The sequence below is a fragment of the Festucalex cinctus genome, chromosome 4, assembly GCF_051991245.1.
Source record: "Festucalex cinctus isolate MCC-2025b chromosome 4, RoL_Fcin_1.0, whole genome shotgun sequence".
Lineage (NCBI taxonomy): Eukaryota > Metazoa > Chordata > Actinopteri > Syngnathiformes > Syngnathidae > Festucalex > Festucalex cinctus.
In genome coordinates, this window is record NC_135414.1 from 16,452,926 (window position 1) to 16,469,408 (window position 16,483).

A 16,483-nucleotide genomic window follows, 5' to 3' on the forward strand; every position below is an offset into this window, starting at 1 on the left:
TAAAACTTTTGCGCTGTTGAACCCACCTGAACGAATCGTATAGTGGTTAGTGTGCTCGCTCTGTAAGCAGCAAGTCACGGGTGAAAAACCAGCCCAGGTATATTTTTCCCCCTCCTCCTTTTCTCACTTTACTTCTCTCTCCTCCCCTCCTCCTCCACATTTTCATGCGAAAAGGAGCCGTTTTGTTTCAAATGTTTATTGAGGAACTGGCTTGCGTCAAGTTGCGTGGTGTACTCAGAGGAGTGCTTAAACGCAGAGCTACAACAGCAGACTGCAGTCGGCTCGCCAGGGGTGCGGCAATCTCACGGGGAGAGGCGGGGTTTTACTGATCCGGGCGTTTTACTTCCGTGTTACAAACTAACCAGCAAAACACCTAATACTTCATAAAAAAAATTACATCGCCATGGTGTCAAAGGTCAGATTTAATCATTATATGCCTATAGTTAACTTTTGGAAGTGCTTAAAATACCGTACTGTAATATGGAAATTCAGACAAATTATTGTTAATATGAATGTGAATTTCAACAGGTTGACAGCTCTGCATAACTTCCCTATTTAGTCTCCCGAGTCAAATGCCCAGAGCTACTTAAAAAATTAGGTGATGCGATCCTTACTTTCACATTGTAAAGAAATACTAATGTGAATGCTGTATATAATGGCTTCGCCCTTGAGCCATGTGAGTTAATAATACATTTGGAAATAAACGTATAATTAATTCAACCTGATTGCTTCGGTGAACATCTTTTACTTATCTTACATTGGCATGTTTCATTTATCTACTGCAGAATGTGTACGTAGTAGGACACTGTACCACGGTTATCGATCAAATCTTTAGTCATGTTTACCTTGTCAATGCCCATAACAAGTGTCCCTTTCTTGTTGTTGTTCCTGCAGTGTCATTTTGCTGCTGGCGCTTCACCTCTGTCTGTTTACTATGATTGGGATGTTGTTGTTCCCTAAAACTGAGGTGAGCTCTTGTAAGTACGTATACACAGCTAAATGCACTCATCCCTTGTTTTCTAAGATGGTCCCCAATTTTTTTTTTTTGCCCCATGGACCAGTTTCATGTAAAGTAATATTTTGACAGACATACATTTGTGCTTGAACGTTTATATACCTTTGAGCTAAAAGTCGCTTAATGGCACAAAACATGCTTTGAATCATCACCAAAGTTAAAGCGGCTCTCTGTAACAATTTGGCAAAAAAATATCTTTACAATAGCCTTGTTATTTCCCCATTGATGACTGAAACATCTTCTAATTAGTAAAGTAATACCTTAGCTGTTAACAATGCAAGCCCCTGGCCATTAGTTTTCAGACTGGATTTGGGTTTGAATTTCCCACCCTCTGTCTGCGCATGTGACTGTGACATCAAGTACGCGTTATGTGAAGAACGGTGTATGCAGTTTCATCAGTCGAGTCACCATGGCAACGGGGAAGCCGAGCGCGGCGCCGCCCTCTACTTCCGTGTTTTTTTGGGGGGTTTTTTGTTGTTGTTTTTTTGCCCCTCTCAAACGAAAATCTCAATACGATCATATGTCGAATTTGAACATGTCTTTATACAAAAAAAACAAAAACAAGTGCAACACCACAGCGGAAGGAGGCGTGGGAATACATTGCTGCTCGGGTCAATGCGTAAATTTAAACGTAGTCCTTTGTAATCACAATAATATTACAGGGGAAACCTGTTGAATGATAGCACATTAAGTCATTTCATTTTGGTGCAACCCTGCGAGGGAGAAGCGCACTTGATGTAAGATGAATAAAAAACTTCTGGTTCGTCTGGTTTCAGCTACCTCCCTTTCTGAAACGGAAGACGCAGAGTTTCCGACACTTTATTGGCTCAATGTTCTCACTAAGCCCGCTTTGTGAAATACACCCCATGGCTCTTAGAGAGCTGGAGCTACTGTGGCCTACTTTGTTCAAATGTTTTGGAATTGAATAAAGCATGTTTTGAGTTCTTATTGTTAATTTTTGTTTAGCCAGACTTTCTTTAACTTTAAAAAAAATTAAAGTTTGTCTGAATTTTTTGCCCACCAAGCTTGAAGTGCACTTGCTGTAAGTAGTTTATTGTACTGTTATGTCTTTCTGATTCATGATGGCACTCTCTTCTGCCCCCCCCCCCCCCCCCAACACCCCCCCCCTCCCTTTTCCTTTTAAATGAGAAAAGCATTCTTGTCATTTAAAGAGTTAAGGAGAATCCCACTTTTTTTTTTCTTTTAGCAATTTGGAACACAAAGAACGCCTCCTTTTGTTTGACACCATTCTCCCTCTGTGGTTGTATTCAGGATCCACTTAAGAACGCAGAGTGGAAAGTGTATTTTCGAAACCTGCCTACATCACTTACTTCGCTGCTGGTGCTGCTCACTACAGCAAACAATCCAGATGGTATTGCATTCAGTGATGATACCACCGTACAGCACCATCACCTTCTTTCATTTTTGATTTTAGCCTGCTGATCACCTTATATCTTTTTTTATATTTACAAATGTTGTGATTTTGTGCAGTGATGATTCCTGCCTACTCCCTAAACAGAGGTTATGCCATTTTCTTTGTCACCTTCAGTGTCATTGGTAAGATTTTCTCTTTCAGTTCAATATTTACCCGTTTCTTGAAACAACAGTTGTTTTATCTTGACTCTATCTGTTTCCTTTCAGGAACGTATTGCTTAATGAACTTAATGACAGCCATTATCTACAACCAGTTCAGGGGATATTTGCTGGTAAGTCGCACATATACTGTATGACATCATACTGCCTAAAGAAGGGCAGATTTTGTTGCACTTGTGATCGTCAAAGTTGCCACAACACGCTAACCTCAATTGTATTAAATATGTATTCTTTATTCACCAACACAGTAAATTGTATTTTTTTAATAAGCTGTAACTTGTGGTTTGATATTATAATTAGGAAATTAAATGAACGACTTTAAAAAAAAGTCACATTGAAATGACATATCCACAGTATCTTCACATATTAACATAACATCATATTTAAATCAATAGTTCAGTCTAATTACTTTTTTCTGTATTTTTAAAGTGTGCTGACATGAGCACAAACCACTATCCACTCTATCACTGAGCCATGCCGCCCATTTTAGAGTTCTAAGGTTTAATAAATCAGACGATGATAGCACAGCACTTTTTTTTATTTATTTATTTATTTTTTTATTGTTATTTTTTTATTTACAACCAGAAATGCTTTGCGCTGGTTAGGGGCTACTTGGCTGGAAAAAAATATTTCACAGGAGCTAGGGGAGAGCGGGGTAAGTAGTGCCAATGTTTACTTAATTGGCTCAAAGGGGTTTTCCCTTTTCTTTTTGGAATGTTGTGCAGTTTTCTTCTAGGTTTGAATATTAATCTTGTGCTATCAAACTTGTATGAAATGACCCATTCATGTTCACACTTTGTAATCCATTGAAGAAATGGGCACATTACTTCACTATTTTGTTTGTTGGAGGCCGACACCTTGTTGGAATTTTGTTTGGTATGTTTTTATTGAAGCTGACAAGTTTTGTGGATCGATTTTACATTGGGATTTGAATGAAGCGGATACGACCTTAACCGTTTGGAGGCGTGGTTTGTGAAAAGTTAATTGCCAGGAAGAATTCAGGTACAGGCCAGTGGGTACTGTACAATAGCTGTTTTGTTATTCCTTTTTTGGGAGTATCAAATATTTTAACAGTTGGCCTGTCATGTTTATCATCCAGATGTCAGTCCAAACATCCATAATTCGAAGGCGTCTGGGAATCCGAGCAGCCTTCCAAGTCTTGAGCTGTCATGATGCTGAGAATGCTGCTAGGTAAGATTGGCAATTGATGCAAACATGACTGTACATACAGTATGAGATACTTTATAAAATATGACACAAAATTACTTGAACTCATCCAATGTATATGTAGGATTCCTACTAAATGCATTATCTAGACACGCACATGCACACACTGACACGCGCACGCACAAACAGGATCTTCTTCTGTTCATTGAGGATACACTCCACCTGGAAATAAACCGTTACAAAGTTTGCCTCGCATCTCTTCAAGCAGCACTGTTTCACTTTTCATAAGTGAATGTGATGTACCATGTTAGGTTGATTTTACAGTGACAAAATTTCAATTTGGCTTTGCTCCCACCTAGCACAATTCAGATATGGGTCATGGAAGAGTAAACAAAATAGGATATTGTCAGATCGGAATTCCGCCCATTTTTATGAATGAACAGTTGCTTTTCAGAAATTATGAAACACGGATACCCTAACAGTATTAATATTGATTTCATTTTAGGGAACGTGTGCCAATTGATGCTGTGCTACAAGTGATGTCCAGGATCAAGATGCAGAGCTACTACAGAGAGGCTATCACTTCTGTTAGAACTCATTGTGGCTACATTTAGTACACTGATCGACCACTTGACTCATGTTTTTTAAATTCAGCATAACGGTCCTGTCTGCATGATGTAGAGTGCCATGAAAAAACATTTACTTATTCTCAAATTCTCATTTTTAGACATCGTTTCCCCGACTTGAATGTTTTAAAAGTGGGGAAACTACGCAGAAACATTCAAGTATTTGGGAAGAGGGGACTGTAGATCTGTCGCCTCTGTCAAAAAAACTGGGGTCACAAAGAAACTGAATATACCGTCAATTCCGGACAAAGTTCACCTGGTTAAAAGCAGCTAAATTTAGGCATAAAAATAAATATGTACATATATTGGCTGCTTAGCTTTATCAGGTGCGGGTCTGTACGTTATAACATGGCTTATTGGAGATCACACAGATGGATTTTGTAAAAAAAATCTCTCTCTCTCTCTCTCTCTCTCTCTCTCTCTCTCTCTCTCTCTCTCTCTCTCTCTCTCTCTCTCTCTCTCTCTCTCTCTCTCTCTCTATATATATATATATATATATATATATATATATATATATATATATATATATATATATATATATATATATATATATATATATGTATATATGTATATTTTCATTCTTTGTTGTCATTTTCAGTGTCACTTGCAAATTAGCCGATGAGCTTGTGCAGTCCTCTTCTTCACTCTACGTTGCAGCCTTTTGATAATTGGTTGGTAGTAGTGGGTTCTGAGTTACAAATAAATGCGTAACATTCAAAGCCACACGGTTCAAAGCGTAGAAACAGTAGCAGTTTATAGTTTGGAAAGTACAGTAAACAAACCAAACCAAAACCCCAAATCGGAGTGTGGGTTGAAATGCCCCTTGAGGGACATCATTGACTATGCTAAATTCAAAATCAAGACAACCTTCAAACGATCTTACTTTCACTTCCGCTTTGATTGTTTCAGGAGACACGTCAGTATGAAGCTGAAGGCTTTATGAACAGAGAGCAGTTCAAACAGATATTTGATGAATTGGATAAAGACCGCATAAAAGAGGTATAACTTCTCAAATTGAATGCTAAAATCATGGATAATGCATGATATTTGATTGTTGAAGCTTATTAACTCATTCACTCCCAAAGACGTATTTATACGTTTTTTAGTTTGTTTGTTTTTTTCCATTAATGAAACAGATGAAGCACACTTTTTTTTTTTTGTAATGACTACCATCGCTTTAAGCTTCCACTTCAGGTCAGAAACTGCATCAAAGCCTTCATACAAAAACTCTAGCAAACAAAAACCTAAAAAAAAAAAACGTATAAATACGTCTTTGGGAGTGAATGGGTTAATAGGCCTTTGTACTTCACAGCATCCTTCCGCACCACAGTATAACTCTGCAGTATTGCAGAAGCTGCAAGTGATCTTCAGCCACTACTATTTTACAGTATTTGGCAATGCAGTGGCGTTGGCCCATGTGGTGTGCATATGTGTAAGTAAAGCACTCAGCTATGTCTTTTTGAATGTACACACAAAGCCATTGTCATGTACCAGTGTAAAGACAAGACCTCTAGTTGGTCCTTTAATCAGGAGTCTGCAATCATCCAAAAAGCGATATTGCTATATTACCAGTTAATACTAGTGGTGGGCAGTGACTATCAGACCTGAGGCTTCAGTGGGTATCCAAACTTTTATCATGCAACAGGTCTTCTCATTCCATTACACAGTACCGACTGAATGTCTCTACAAACACTGACGAGGCAGACTAATGTACCTGCAATCAGCTCCATGAAACTGTCCCGCCGAAGGAACTAACTTTATTATCCCCCAAACAATAATTAGGCACAGGGCTATGTTCAATATAAATCCAAACAGTCACAAGGTTCCACACATATTTATATTACATTCGAGGAATTTAATGTATTTGAGGATGAATACAAGAGGTCAGCAATTGGGCAATTTACATATTTTTGCTGGTCCATCATTCGTAATTTGTTGGCATCCAGCGCCCCTTCAGTCATCGTCATTCTGCCATTTTTTTTCAAGCCAAACCAACTTGTAATTGCCACAGGCAAAGGTGGGCATTCCATCGATACTGGCATCAGTAGCCCTTTAAGTCGAAAACGGCTTCCATGGATGTCTCCACTCCCCTGTGTGTTTGATTCATGTGTTTGATTCATGTGTCTTGTCTGTATCTGCAAATTCAGCTATGCGACTGCGAACCTCTGCTCCTGATTGGTGGACTGTTTTTGTGCTGGTTCCTGGTTGGCTAAAATAGCCTCCTTAGCCAATCATAGAGACATCAAGTCTCAGCAGAGATCCTTAAACACAGGTTTAATCACTATCACACACACATATAGTATTTTTTATTTTTTTATTTTTTAGTTTCTTGCCATCCGTCATTCATCCTGACGGACTGCCCACCTCTGAATGCTACCATGATCACTAAAGCAAGAAACACACTTACCTTGATCTACTAATATATATCACCTCCAAACCAATCCAAACCTCTACACTACATTAGCAGTTCACCATCAATATTCATCAATATGAAAACATCAAATAAAATGTCGTACTCATCAGAAATGCTGATGCAGGAGGTGTTTGGTTGGTGCTGGATTTCACTTTGATGGACTGGATGTGCTGGTGTCTGTGGATCTCACTCTGCCTCATCTATCCTCCCCTTCTTCCTCTCTTTAGTTTTTCCTCTGGTCTCTTGAGATCTCCTTAATTTGTTGGAATTTAGAGGTTTCTGAGGTTGGCAAAAGACTGATTTTGTAACCACGTGGATGGCAGGAAGTGTTTAGTTGGTGCTGGATTTTACTTTGATTTATCTTTCTTTTCTTTGACCTTTCCTCTGGTCTCCTGATCTTCTGAACTTCACGACTCTGGTGAGACTCTGAAGTATCCGGTTAAGGTGAAGGGTAATGGGATTTTTATTATGTTTTAGGTGAATTAATGAGTATAAATTTACACGTATTTACATGCATCGCGCACGCACACTCACGCACACATACACGTGAAGTCCAGAAAAGTGGGCCTTGAAAATGAATCATGAGTCATGTCCAACATCGTTTAGTGCACATTTTAACTCAACCAATTAGAGTAATAAAAATAGCTGAACCAACCAGGGGCCTTCAAAACAATAGTGGGTTGTTGTTGGGGGTGCAACGGTGCAGGTAGCCTACGGTACAGTCCGTACCTCGGTTTTTGGGCCGAGGTTTCGGTTCGGTTTTGGTAAGTGATGTTCGCTGTTTTCACTCCCTCGTCGTCGTATTTGATAACGAAGCTGAAATTATTCCAAAGCGCGTCTTCAAACTTTGGTCAATCAGCTTGCCACTTTTTTCCCCGCTTCTGTTGTGTGAGGGGGTGAGTGGGCAGAACCGCAACAGTGATTGGACATTAGCTCGCGGGGCGGGCTTTTCTGCAGCAGGGTGCCTTCCGCTTGTGCACACTGGACAGGCACGAACACACACAATGGCATGTCAAGCATCAATACAAAATTTGTTGCGGACCGAAAACCCGTGGTCCATAAGGGTGTATTGTCTCATGCAAGGCGAACCGAACGGTCCGGTCCAAGACTGAGAACCATTGCATTCCTAGTTGTTACAGGTCCGTCAGAATTTACACACCCATAGCACCCTGACGTGTGAGGAGGACCTAATTTGTGTGCTCATGAAAACATGTCAGATGGTCACTGACTGCTTATTATAGATAAACATCTGTTTGTTTGTGATTTAGACGGTCTTGGTGTTGAACTCAGACAAGTCCACAGCAGAGAGAGATAATCATTGCATGGAGGTGAGCTATACCATAACATTTCTTTGATATCTTTGTATTAGCTTACTGTGACATTTACGCAGCACCACTTTCTATTTTCCTTCTAATTTAGATCATCAACATGTGTTTTATCATCTACTACCTGTTTGAAATGTGTGTGAAGATATTTGCCTTGAGCTGGAAAGGGTACCTTTCCTACAGGAACAACATCTTTGATGGATTCCTCACCATTCTGCTACTGGTAAATTAGTTTGGCACAATCTTCCAATATCTGTCATTGGAAAAGTTGAGCATAATACATTTTCAATAATGTAATGGTATTTACAATGGATATATACACACTCAAACCTGTTTTTCACCATTGATGTGTTCTATAACTTGTACAACTCGATACAAGAAAAAAAAAACTACTTTTTAAGTAGGGAAGTAAATAAAATAAGTAAGATGATGTGGTTCCACAAATGTGCACTCACTCTTATTACTTGGGATGTAAATGTGCTCACTCAACTCAACTTTATTTATAAAGCACTTTAAGAACAGGCATTGCTGTATACAAAGTGCTGTACATGAAACATAAATGGGTTGTGCATTAAAGAATAAGGTAACAGAAGAAAAAGCAAACATTTTGAAGTGCGTATACAGGTTTTTTTTTGTTTTTTTTAAAACAAGTAAATAAATTTTACATCAGTAAATTAATAAGAAGTAGGCGAGTGAATAAAGAAATTCTCAACTCAACTTTATTAAGCGCTTTAAGAACAGACATTGCTGTATACAAAGTGCTGTACATAAACATATCAGTTTTGCAGTAATAAATAATAATAAATGCATAGATAAATAAGTAGAATAAACATCAAATTCATACACACCACAAAACCAAAACAAGTCTCATGCTGCGCCAAAAGCCAAAGATGAACTAAAGCTAAAAAATTCTTATTTATGGGGCGATCTCCACTAAGACGCTCACCACTTGCGTGATGAACACAAGTTAGTGCCTGCTTTTCCCTTCTTTTTTTGTAATCTAAATCAGGCCCTTTGTGTCTTAACAAGATAATTTATATTAAAAATAATAATAATTTGTCACTGAACATGTTTTTCTTTCTGCCATTAGGTCTTGCAGATAACTATTTATGTCACCTACCGCCTTCCTGATTCGCATAAGTAAGTTAATTTTTAATTTAAATGTGTTTTACTGATTTATAATCCCTAAAGGGGAAATTTGATTTGCACTGTGCTATATATATTTTGTGTTGCACACCACAGACGTAGACCCAACACCTATGCAGACATCCAAGGAGAGATGCCAAAGTGAAAAGGGGGCACGCAAACATTGCTGCACCTTTACAACTAATTGGTTGAGGGCGGTGCCTTGCTCAGGGGTACCTTGACAGTAGCCAGGAAGCAAACTAACATATTGTCAACAAACTTGTTGCTATTTTTTTTATTTTGCCTACCGTGAGACTTGAACCATGACTCTTCGGTTTGATAATCCAAGTTCTTTCAGATGAGCTATTACCACTCAATTATGTTGTGTAAGGTAGTCAACTATTTCGGAAATTGTGCATTATGTTTTGAGTTTTTGTAGTACCCTGCTTATTCTATTTTTTTCAGGATTTTTTTTGTCATTTTCATGGCAGTTATAAAGGAACGTCAATTATTCACGTATTTTTACTATTGCGGTTGGGCTCGTTTCATATTTCTGCGATTCATGGGGGTCCACTGCATAAGAACAACATGAATTACATATGGGCGACTTCTACCACAGGCAAGTTATGTACAAAAAAAATAAACAAATAAATAGATGATAACACACACAAAAATAAATTCTATCATGAACTTAGAATGGCACTCGGATGACGGAAAAGTTCGACCTAGACCAAATAATCCCAATTTTGGTCCTTCATGTAGCATTCTGTTATCTGAAAAAAAAAAAAAAAAAAAGTGTTCACTGTTTACTATACGAGTTCATTCTTTTCAGCTTTCATGACTACTTATATTAGAGCTGGCAATTATGACAGATTATGAACAGATCTGCAAACAAAGTGTGCATGTGTTTGTGTCATCACAGGAGCCCATCCTCACAGGGATTTTTTTCTCTGTGGGAAATGGTTCGTTTTGTTAACATGCTGATTGTCTTCCGCTTCCTGCGCATCATACCAGATATCAAGGTAGGTAGCAGTTGAGCTATTCAACATTCAACAACTCAAACTACCAGAAATTGCTAACTGGGTGACACTAACCACCGCGAACCACCGTTTCAAACTCCTACCCTGATAAACAGGCTGAGAGAGAACTTCTTTCCCAGAGCTATCATAAGAACTGCTCCAAGAACCTTCTTCATCATCAACCAAGCTTTGTGATGAATACATTCTAAAATCTGCTGTTCAATTCCTTGGAGAATCAAGTCGTGTCGTGTCCTTGGGCAAGACACTTCACAAACATTGCCACCAGTTCCCACTCACTGGTGAATGAATGGTGTGAATGTTTGGTGGTAGTCGGAGGTGCACGCTGGCAGTCACGCTTCCGTCAGCCTGCACAAGGGCAACTGCGGCTACTAAAAAGTAGTTTATCGCCACCAGTGTGCGAAAGTGTGAGTGCATGAATAGCATATCCATTATAAAGCACCTTTGAGTGACCAGAAAAGCACAATATAAATATTATTATTATTATTATTCCATTTGCCTAAATCAGAAAAGGTGTGTTGCTGCACACTTTTTTTGGCTGCTCAGATCTGCCCTTTGATTTGTTTGTGTCACTTGCACACATGAATGAAATTTATGCAATTTGGGTGAAGCGACCCGGAAAAAAGGGTGTTCCTTGGTTATACCTCGCATGAACTACATAGGAGACTTTGCTCTCATGCGCTCCAAAGCCTGTAGCAAATCCAGTGCCCCCGGGAATTTGAAACGTAATGTTGTATGTTGCCCTGAGATTGGCTGGCAACCAGTCCAGGGTGTCCCCTGCCTGCTGCCCAGAGCCAGCTGAGATAGGCGCCAGCACCCCCCGCGACCCTTGTGAGGAATAAGCGGTCAAGAAAATGGATGGATGGATGCTGCATGTTTAGAGTCATTTCTATGTATAGGCACCAAGGAGTAGCAACCTCAAATTTTACTGTATTATATACAATGGCAATAAAGGCGATTCTGATTGTGGTTCTTGTGGTCTTTTGTAAAGAGAGGTTTTTAAACTAAAGACAAGACTAAAAGTGTATTTTTTTTTATTTTATTTTTTTGCAGATAATGGCTTTGGTTGCAAGTACCTTGTTGGACCTGGTGAAAAACCTAAGAGCCTTTGCAGGGATTCTGGTGGTAAGTTAAAAATGCTTTCCTATATGAATTACATGTATAATTTTGTCTCTTACCCATAATCTTTTGAATGACAAACATTGGAATGGAATGTTACTATATATTTATTACTAAAACTGTGCTCGACATGGATAACCAATTCCATTGTACGCAGTTACTCGTCTACTCACACATGTAAAGGTGTTATTCCAAATCTTTCACAAACCAGGATTTTTAACTTAACCCAAATATTGACAGCATCTAAATGTAGTCAGTGATTTGGATCATTTCAGTTATGACCATCTTAGTCCCTGAATGACATTGTCATACCGTTTGATTACGAGTATTTTATAGCTAGAAATCCAAAGGAGGAACAATCGTAAAGCTTCCTTCCCCAACAAAGAAGTGGTCTGATATGGATGAATGCTCCAATAAATCATTGATAATTTACTAATTATGAAAATGTTGTTTTTTTTTGACTAATTTCAAAGGTGATCTGAAATATCACAGTACTGCATTGTTTTTTTCCTCTGAAAATAGAAGACAGGGCGATAAAACATTAAAATAGGAATGCACATTGTTCTCTCCGCAGGTGGTTTACTATGTGTTTGCTGTGTTTGGCATCTGGCTGTTTGAGGGTGCCATTAAACCACCAGCTCACCTGAGGTATCAATAGACTTTTTTTTTTTTTCTTTTTTTTTTTACCCACACCTGTTAATAATGATGATAATATCCGACAATTTTGGCTCACATCTCAATGTTTATGCCTTTAGCTTAATTTACTTATGCAACTAAACTCACACAGAAAACTTAGCCGTATCTTCCTTCATTTTTTAATGGGCTTTTACATTTATGTGTTTTCAGTGTGTCCTATAATGCAACCCCGGAAAACACCACCTCTAATTTCAGCGCTGAGTGTGGCACCTATGAACAGCTAGGCTACTGGCCAAACAATTTTGATGACTTTGCTGTAAGTGTGTGCTTTTTGTTTAGCAATGGTTCTGCCATGGCATATGCAATGCAATATTGATTTTATACTTTAAATGGGCAAGGACTCAACTCAATTCTGAAAAGAAAATATGGATTTCAATTGTTTTTGGCTCGCTTTTGTGGTGTCACGTGTACTTTGGTGACATGGGGTCCAAAAGCACAAAAGTGGGCATGTTTTAGCAAATATTTTATATTTTTTGAAGATCAATCCACTGATTTGGCGTTGTGTATTTTGATAATGAGAGTACAGGTCCCACTTGCATCTTGGAAAAGCTGCAAGCTGATTGTTAAAATTTTCAAGCCACAGACTTGACTACTGAAGAATAATTTATCTATTATCTATTTATCTATTATCTAATTCAAATTATTTTGTTTCAAAAATGTAACTTGTCAGCACTTATATTCTTGATATACACCAGTAGCCCTTTTCATGAGCAGCTATACGTTCCTGCACCAACACTGCCTCCACCATATTTGTAACTGTGATTGTTCTCCATCGTCATAATTTTCTCTTTCTATACATTTCTTTATGTATGATATCCTGCTGAGTTATGTGCCTATTTGAGCACATGAAATAGGAAAATATAGCAAATGACACGTCTCTCAATGTCTACACTCAAACAACCAGATGGAAGTGTGTTACTTTGTACTTCTTACTAGAAATATAATTAATGTGGCACATGGATATCATGTTACATTTCTTATGTTTTGTTTACATGTATATCACCTGCTCATTTTAAACCTTGCTGTCATTATGACATACTGTATTTACAGCATTTATTGGTAGTTGCTCATACTGAAAATAAAATGAACCTAAAAATGAAAACGATCCCTGTCTTGTAGGCGGCCATCATTTTGCTGTATGACATCATGATAATCAACAACTGGCAGGCCTTCATGGATGCATATAGCAGATACACCACTGAGTGAGGAAAAAAGATAGAGTCAACATAAAACAGCATTGAATATGACGTGGAAGCAACTTAAATGTGTTTAACGTTTCTCAGGTGGTCCAAAATCTACTTTGTGTGTTGGTGGTTCACCTCCTCTGTCATGTGGGTTAACTTGTTCGTGGCGCTCATCCTAGAGGTGAGTACACTCGATGCAAAGACAAATCTGTTCAAATATACTGTGGTGAAAGGGGAAAAAAGTCTCATGGTCAAAGACAAATTTGTCAAGGATGCAGAGGCTTTAATAGCCAATTTTTAGGAATTATGACTTACTTGGCTGAAACTTATCGTTTCAATTTGACTTTGACTTGGTAGTTACGATACTCGACTTAGAATTGTAATACATGACTTGCCAGTTTGTATTTGAAAATCTTCCTGATGTTGAAAGCTGCCTGCAGGAGTTTGACACTTGACTGCCACCTCTTGGACTCAAGTGTAAATGCAACCTCCGTGATGCTCGTGCATGAGCTGCGCAGGACTGTACGAGCACGAGCGAACAGAAACTCCCCTGGAAAGAGGCCATGATTTAGACTAGCAAAGATGACTTCGTCGTGTTGTTTATCCCAGTTGTTTCAGCGTGAGCACTTTTTCTTCTACGCTTTATGGCGCAGAAGCGGAAACTCTTATTTTTATTTTATTTTATTTTTTAAGCATTCCAGCAATACATTCAAATCACATAAACAAGAAATTAATTGTATACTCTACCCGGATACGGAGGCACGCATGATGTCACATTCTTAGATCTGACAGTCAAATGCTCTATTTCCTCGGAGCAATGACTCCCTGTTGGATTTACATGCTTGGGTAACAACAAATCATGGCTCAGCTTCAGAAAACAGGTGAGCCTGTCAAGGCGCACGATCTGTGACCCGCATGCGCAGAAGATCAACCATCTTGGATCGCTAACTACATCAACCACACTAGAACAAAATATCTTTATGACTACGCAATAGTGCACTATTCGTAAAAACATGATACAACAAGAAAACAATCTTAGATTCTTGATGCATTATAAAGAAACTATTTTAATTCTACAGGTTTGAAAGAGGAACATTTTACTTTTGACTCCATTACATTCCTAGTTTGTCTTCATTGTTATGATTTATAACGTGAGGTAGATAAGTGGCACCCAACCATTTTAGTGCCACGGACTGCTTCTAACACCACCACCTCTTGCCCAAACCTTAGGCTCCAGATACCCACAACCTTAATGAGTACAAATGGTACAGGAAACAGATGGATTTAAGTTGCAAAAACAAAAACAATTTGCGTATTACAATAGTTTGTATAAACGGAAGATTTTCTTCTGCCTGAATTACTCTTTGCTCTCTACCAGAACTTCACCTATAAGTGGGATCGCAGTCACAGCTGCTCTGTTACAGAGGTGGAGAGGATCAGATATGAAACATCTGTTCAACTCATTTTCAGGTATGTAGACATTATGATGTTAGTTACAGGTAATTGGTAATTGTTTTATGAGCTGGCGCAATATTTGTGCATCTAATCTCCATCTCTAGAGAGCAAGTCAAGGAGCCAACAGAAGAAGAATTGCTTTGTCAGCTGCAACAACACCACCACCTACACTTACACTGGGGACACACGTGACAAACAGTACCTGCAATGAAAGTACAGGCAAAGCTCTGGTATTATAGTTTGTTGTATAGACATTTCTTGTGAGGTTTTTAATTTAATGTATATGCCAGTAGAAAATGTATTTTGGCGATGCATAAAGTTTTGTTGGAATCTGAATGTATTGTTATCTTGCTAAGCTCCAAAAAAATGACCAAATGGATAAAAGAATACAGACAGGTTTACCCAAGGTGAAAAATTCTTAGGGAATTAATAATGTTTGAATTAAAAAATCATCGAGGTAGTAGTGGATTAATTTATTTACTTGTCTAAGTGATATTTGACACTGATAAAGGGAGTTACAAGGAAAAATGTGAAATACACTTAGGTGTCCTAAAAAAAAAAATCATTGAAAGGGAAAAAAAAGGTTTGCAGAATATTTTATACTTATTTGATTTTACAAATATTTGCATGAACTCTTATACACTGTATTTATTAAACATGGGCTTTTAGTTATGAGAATGGTGGCAATGTGGGCATAATGGTGATTATTGGTGTTTTCAAAGGGTACTGTTCAGATTTTTCATTTGCTGTAACATGTATTTTGTTGACAATCATGGCATCATATTGATTGAAATTATTTTTATTTTGTGTGTGCGTTATATGTACGGTCAGTTCAATGCTGCAGGGTTCTAGAACATTAAACAAGAAAATGTGATTCTGTTTTGTGCAAGGTAGTCAATCCCAAGTGTAGAGCATTGAAACTTTTGTTGTTGCAGTTTTCACATGTTTTATTTTGTGCTCAAGATAATTTGACTGACTTTGTTGGTAGTTTTTCAATTTATATTTGTGATGAATAACTGTCTGAAATAAAGGGAAATTGCATAAGATTGCGATGAGGGTGTGCCAAGGTGTTAACAGCCACTCAACCACATGGATACATGGGAAAAAAATTATTATTGATGCAGTTTAGTAACTTTTAATCCGATAAAATGAAAATTTTAAAATTTTACTTTTGGCCTCATTACATTATAGTGAGTGTGCATTGTTAAACAGTAAGTCTGCGGTGTGTGTGTTTTAAATGACACCCGCCTCACCCACGCTCAACCCCTATTCTATGGTATTGGCCACACATTGTTCTAAAGACAATAACAAATAACCGTACACACGCTCACAGCAAATTAGAATTACAGTTTATACAGTCTTTACAATAAGACGCTGTATTTGTTTTGGGGGTGAACCGGTGAAAACTCTTCTGCCGCGTGTTGTTGCCTAAAAAACAAAACATATGTTCTTTTATGGTCAAAAATAATTCATTCCATTCCAAGATCCTTTTTGCATACAGAAACGGTAAGTGTGTTTAAATTAATAATAATAATAATAATAATAATAATAATAAAAGGAAAGGAAAAACAAAGAACACTGTATATGGTTCCAACACAGTATGTGTCAAAACTAGCTTTCGTACAAGACATGCTTGGGTACAAACCTGCTTTTATTAAAAATTTAATATTAAACCAAACAAACGTGCACCTGTCCTGTACCTTTCTCAATGTCTGTTTGGACCTTTGT

The 16,483-nt window shown here is 38.0% G+C and overlaps 1 protein-coding gene across 1 annotated transcript in view; it reads left to right on the plus strand.

Annotated features, from left to right (window-relative positions):
• The window catches only part of tpcn2 (two pore segment channel 2), a 26,604-nt gene extending 10,803 nt beyond the window's left edge, over positions 1 to 15,801 (plus strand). The window contains exons 8-26 of the mRNA XM_077519304.1: positions 895 to 967; positions 2,288 to 2,387; positions 2,507 to 2,572; positions 2,657 to 2,721; positions 3,708 to 3,799; positions 4,281 to 4,362; positions 5,311 to 5,400; positions 5,714 to 5,833; positions 8,083 to 8,142; positions 8,234 to 8,362; positions 9,230 to 9,279; positions 10,187 to 10,286; positions 11,355 to 11,426; positions 11,995 to 12,068; positions 12,267 to 12,372; positions 13,236 to 13,318; positions 13,400 to 13,481; positions 14,679 to 14,770; positions 14,860 to 15,801. Of these exons, the coding sequence (XP_077375430.1) occupies positions 895 to 967; positions 2,288 to 2,387; positions 2,507 to 2,572; positions 2,657 to 2,721; positions 3,708 to 3,799; positions 4,281 to 4,362; positions 5,311 to 5,400; positions 5,714 to 5,833; positions 8,083 to 8,142; positions 8,234 to 8,362; positions 9,230 to 9,279; positions 10,187 to 10,286; positions 11,355 to 11,426; positions 11,995 to 12,068; positions 12,267 to 12,372; positions 13,236 to 13,318; positions 13,400 to 13,481; positions 14,679 to 14,770; positions 14,860 to 14,947 (1,624 nt within the window). The 3' untranslated portion in view covers positions 14,948 to 15,801. The remainder of the gene's footprint in view (positions 1 to 894; positions 968 to 2,287; positions 2,388 to 2,506; positions 2,573 to 2,656; positions 2,722 to 3,707; positions 3,800 to 4,280; positions 4,363 to 5,310; positions 5,401 to 5,713; positions 5,834 to 8,082; positions 8,143 to 8,233; positions 8,363 to 9,229; positions 9,280 to 10,186; positions 10,287 to 11,354; positions 11,427 to 11,994; positions 12,069 to 12,266; positions 12,373 to 13,235; positions 13,319 to 13,399; positions 13,482 to 14,678; positions 14,771 to 14,859) is intronic.
• Positions 15,802 to 16,483: the final 682 nt, after the last annotated feature.